The 5,241-nt window shown below is 43.5% G+C and overlaps 1 protein-coding gene across 1 annotated transcript; it reads left to right on the top strand.

Annotated features, from left to right (window-relative positions):
* The first annotated feature begins 1,567 nt into the window (after positions 1-1,567).
* LOC139787233 (uncharacterized) lies at positions 1,568-3,793 on the top strand. Its single transcript, XM_071726308.1, has 4 exons — positions 1,568-2,581; positions 2,656-2,886; positions 3,095-3,387; positions 3,508-3,793. The coding sequence occupies exons 1-4, from the start codon at positions 1,568-1,570 to the stop codon at positions 3,791-3,793; spliced, it is 1,824 nt and encodes a 607-aa protein (XP_071582409.1).
* The last annotated feature ends 1,448 nt before the right edge of the window (positions 3,794-5,241 follow it).

Raw genomic sequence — 5,241 nt, 5'->3', positions numbered from 1 at the left:
AATTTAAGATCTTCTTCCTACATTTCTAACGGGTTTAACGCTACCTCGACTCCTGTTTCCCTCTAAACTTCACCTAATTTATCCGCAACTCTCACACGCATGCACAACACACTCGCTCCACTAACCAAGTCTCCTTTGTTCCGGTAATAAAATATTTTATTTTTCACATATCACAAATAGTTTTTGTGTCAAGAAAATTTGTTTGCTAATACGAAACATTTTTTTAGTGTAAATGTATTTGAAACATCTCTGAAGTGTTTCCGCATATTTCGTAGATATTTTGAGAAATACTTCAAACATTGCCGAAATCTTTCAGCATGGTTGCATTTGAAATAATTGCGGACATTGAAACATTGCCGAAATGATGTAGAAACGGTCGTGAAAAATTTCTGAAATATTAATAAAAGATGTAATATTTTAAATGGAATTTTGCAGAAATGCCTTTGAAATATTACATGCCGAGTGGGTAGTCACAACGATAATGTTTGTAAAATTCTCTAAACTAGCTGGACGAGCAAGGAGTCGCTGGAAAAGAAAAAACAGATTGAATCTGCTTTTAGAGTGTGTAAAGAGGCTTTCCTCGAGCTCTCTTCGGCATTTTTGAGTATGTTGGAGGGCGGATCCTCGGTTCCCCCTTCAACCGGGGATCTCGGTGGCTTTATCAGGAATTGTGTGACAGAAGCCTGTGACTCGTTGCTCGCACGCGTATCTAGTCTAGGATCGGTATCAGATAGGCCGTCGCCTCCTGCATCTTATGCGTCTGTGGCTGGGTCTGTGCAGTCAAAGGTTCGCGTGGCAGGGGGTCCGACATTAGACATCCCCAGCACGACTAATTTGTTAATAACACCTAGAGACGATAAAGTTAAGTTTGCGACCTCGGGCGAAATGAGGGATGTGCTACAGAACGCACTAAGACCTGCCGACTTCAACCTAAAGATCAAGCGAGTCTCGTCGGCTAAAAACAACGGGGTTCGTATAGAGGCACATTCCGTGGATATCGATAAAATGAAGGACTCACAGGTACTCGACAGGGTAGGTCTAAAGTTCGAGCAGGAGCCTAAGTTAAACCCAAGACTGCTTATCCGGGGGGTACCGCGCGGCATGACAGGGGACGAACTTAAATCGGAGATCATCGCCTTAAATTTGAGAGGAGTTGACACGACGGAGGTAAAAATATTTATGTTTTTCCCTCCAAAGAGAATCGCGCTAGCACCAGCTGTGTCATCGAGGTTCCACCGAATATCCGCACACTGTTATTAAAAGATAAATAGATATTTGTAAATTACAATGCGTACAGTGTCTCTGATTACGTAAAAGTGCTGCAATGTTTTAAATGCTTGGCTTTCGGTCACTTCGCTAGGCATTGCAGATTTACATCACTATGTGGACATTGTGCCAGCAGCCACGAAACCAAGGACTGCATGATGAACAATGAGGCTCCAAGATGTGGGAACTGTGCACGGTGGGGAAAGCATGGAGATGAGTCGCACTCTGCCTTGGACGGAAGGATGTGCCCAATTCTGCGTCGGAGAATAGCGGACAGAATTTTGCGAATTAATTACGGGTGATGGATTCCGGTGAATATATTCGCATTTGTCACGTGAATTGCCAGTCGCTGTTTGCACATCTTGATGAGTTCAGAGCACATTTCGTTGACTCGGAATATCACATAATCTGTATGTCTGAAACCTGGCTCAAACCAAACATTCCAGATCGCATGGTTTCTCTGCAGGGATACAATGTGTTTAGACGGGATATAATTGGCAAAACTGGTAGAGGAGTGGCCTTTTACCTCAGAGGAAATGCCCATGCCAGGATATTAAGACAATCCGAGGAAAATTACTGTCGCAAACCAGAATATTTGATGGCTGAAATTTCTATGGACGGGAACTTCAAGATTCTACTGGCCGTAGTGTACAGGCCACCGCACTGCGGCTACATTGAAGAATTCTTCAATGCTTTTTCTGAGTTATCGGCACTGTACAGGCACACTGTCGTTTTTGGAGATTTTAACGCGGACCTCAACACGCGGACTTTCGACGCGGAGCAGATCCGTTCATTGGTGGATGCGATGCATTTCCATCTTGTACCATATGAGCCCACACATCACACGCGCACATCTTCGACGTGGTTAGATTTATGCATAATCGACGACTATGACAAATTAGTTGCGCATGGTCAGCAGGAGGCGTGTTATTTGTCTGCCCATGATCTGGTCGACATTACGTACAAAGTAAAAGTCGAGCGTTTTCAACGGCGTCACATTATAGCTAGAGATTTTCGCTCTTTTAATTCTGAAACTTTTTGGAACGAATTGGCGGAATACGACTGGAGCTCAGTATTCACCGCGGAAGACATAGACAGCAAGTTAAGAATCCTAAATGACTACCTTCTAAAATGCTTCGATAAGCATGCACCGCTACGCAATGTCTATCCCAGGCACCTGCCCGCTCCTTGGCTGACCAACGATATTAAGAGCAAAATGAAGGAGAGGAATATGGCTAGGAGGAAGTGGAAACGATGCAGAAATGACACGAACTACGACAACTACAAACATCTACGTAATCAGGTTCAATCACTAGTACGTAAGGCTAAATGTAATTATTACCAAGATGCCTTTCAAGATCTAAGGGAACCTAATATTATTTGGAACAGGCTCAAACATCTAGGATTAATCAAAAACAATCCTCAGAAATGAAATTGCTCTTTTCTACAGAAGAACTGGTGGACTTTTTCACCTATGGTACGGCGGGGACTAACAGGGACGCGCAAAATACCACAGCTTTCTACTTGGGTGAGGAATCATATGATGACTCCAAGTTTTATCTAGGCAACATTGAACCCGGGGAAGTGCTCAAGGCGATCACGCGAATCAGGTCGGACGCAGTCGGTGCGGATGGACTGTCAATGAAACTCATTTCAAGGGCTTTGCCTTGTATTCTTTCAACGATCACACATGTATTCAACTTCAGTCTTACTCATGGAGTCTATCCTATCTTGTGGAAAAGTGCCATAATACAGCCCTGCCAAAGGTTAAAAGTCCGTCGGAATTAAAGATTACAGGCCAATCTCCATTTTGTGTACTGTCTCCAAGGCTCTCGAACACATTTTGGCCGAGCAGATTAAGGTCTATCTGGATGACCATGACTTACTGGATCCCCATCAATCAGCCTACAGAAAGGACCACTCTACGCAGACCGCGCTGATAAGAATTCTTGACGACGTGAGACAGGCCGCTGACGCTAGAAAAGTCACCATCGCAATCTTCTTCGATTTTTACAAAGCTTTCGACAGCGTGGATCATTACGTATTGATTGAAAAGCTAAGGAACCTCGGCTTTACATGTTCGGCACTGCGCTGGCTGTGCTCCTATCTCTGCGATCGAAGGCAGGTGGTTCGTGACCCCGTCTCGCGTGCGACGTCGACAGAGAGGACAACGACTACTGGAGTCCCCCAAGACTCTGTACTTGAACCCTTATTATTTATTTTATATCTGTGTGGTTTTAGCAAAGTTTTGAGACACTGTAAATACAATTTCTACGCTGACGACCTGTGCATTTACTTGCATACGGAACTGAAGTACCTGGCTGAGGCTGTGCAAAAAGCGAATCAGGACATTTCCAACATAGTACCCTGGGCTACGGAAAATCGGCTATCTCTCAATCCAAGTAAGACCACGGCAATGATCATGGGCACAGTCCGTTACATTAATGGTCTTCCATTAGATGATCTGCCTCATATAGTAGTGGACACCATAATATCGTATAAAGAGTCAGTTGTATACCTGGGGTGACCATCTTAAATACACTCTCTTGGAAAGAACAGGTATCAAAAACTGTTTCCAGAGTGAACGCCTCGGTACACCAGCTCAAGTTGTGCAAGCATTTTATGCCGCCTCTGTTACGTGTAAGGTTAATTTGCACCCTGATCATGCCTTTTTGATTACTGTTGCGCAACATTCACTGACATCACAAGAGAACATAATACGCGCTTGCAACGAGCCTTGAACACCTGTGTTAGATTCGTCTGTCAGGCTAAATGGGACAAACATATCACGCCTTATTTCGAAGAGCTCAAGTGGCTAAAGGTACACCAGAGACGATTATATTTTGTCGGTAACTTAACATACTCCATCCTTTATTCTAAGAAACCCTCTCATCATTGTACCAGGCTTTTACTTACAAGGCGACAAGGCAGTGCGCGATACAAGATCTCACCCGAAGTCGTTGTCCCTCCTTCAATGTAGAACGGAACTATATAAAAAATCGTTCATTAGTTTCGCGGCCGAACTATGGAATAGCTTACCACTAGACTTGCGTAATGCCTCCACGAAGGGGATTTTCAAGTGTGACTTATTTAAATATTTACTTAACACACATCCACAAAGTCAACAATAGCGATTTTTCTATTTTGTTTTTTCTTTTTTATTTCTTTTCTCTATTTTTTCTCCTACATATGTTACAGATGTACATATTATTTTTGTTATTTTGTCACTTTGTATTTTCTTTCTTTTGTATATGCGCTTGAGGGGAGAAATCCCGGAGCGCTTAATAAATAGCGATTCATCATCATTATCATCTCTCTCTCTCCCTCTCCCTCTCCCTCTCCTCTCCCTCCCCTCTCTCTCCTCTCTCTCTCTCTCTCTCTCTCTCTCTCTCTCTCTCTCTGTAGTATCATTGCTTGTCTATTCTCTTTGCTCCTGCTTTAAGCGAATCTATTTTCTGCCGTAAGCCGCCTTCGGGCCATTTTGTTGCAGGTATTAGCAGGTTTTTTGTTGCTTGTCACGTGCTATCATTATCTTTCTGGTGCTTGCTACCTAATTAGAAGCATTTCTGTGGCAAATATCATCGCTTGTTCTAACCTAATTCTTGGCTGTTCCTGTGGAAGACGTTGATCTCAGCTGTGCATGCGCCTATCGTTGCCGATCTTCCCTATCTATATGCTATTTTCTGAACACGTGCTATCTAGTGACTGCTGACTCTGCGATATTTCTTGTGATCTATACGGAACACTCTGATCGCGGATCGATACTACAGAACTCTACTTTTAAGTGATTAAGCGATTGTAGATAACACATGCAGCGTACGTGTGTTAAGTGTAGGGGAGACCGGGGCTAGACCGCTAACGGGGTAAATCCGCCAAATCAAATATCTCGGAACCTGTATATTGTGCGAACTCGCTATTAACATTGTAAACGCTGCTTATGGTACCCATGTGACCAACGGAGTTTCGGCAGGTTAC

This window comes from Temnothorax nylanderi, unplaced genomic scaffold (assembly GCF_030848795.1).
Source record: "Temnothorax nylanderi isolate EJ_2023f unplaced genomic scaffold, tnyl_v1.0 TNYL_tig1352_pilon, whole genome shotgun sequence".
NCBI lineage: Eukaryota > Metazoa > Arthropoda > Insecta > Hymenoptera > Formicidae > Temnothorax > Temnothorax nylanderi.
This window is presented reverse-complemented; position numbering and strand designations above follow the sequence as displayed.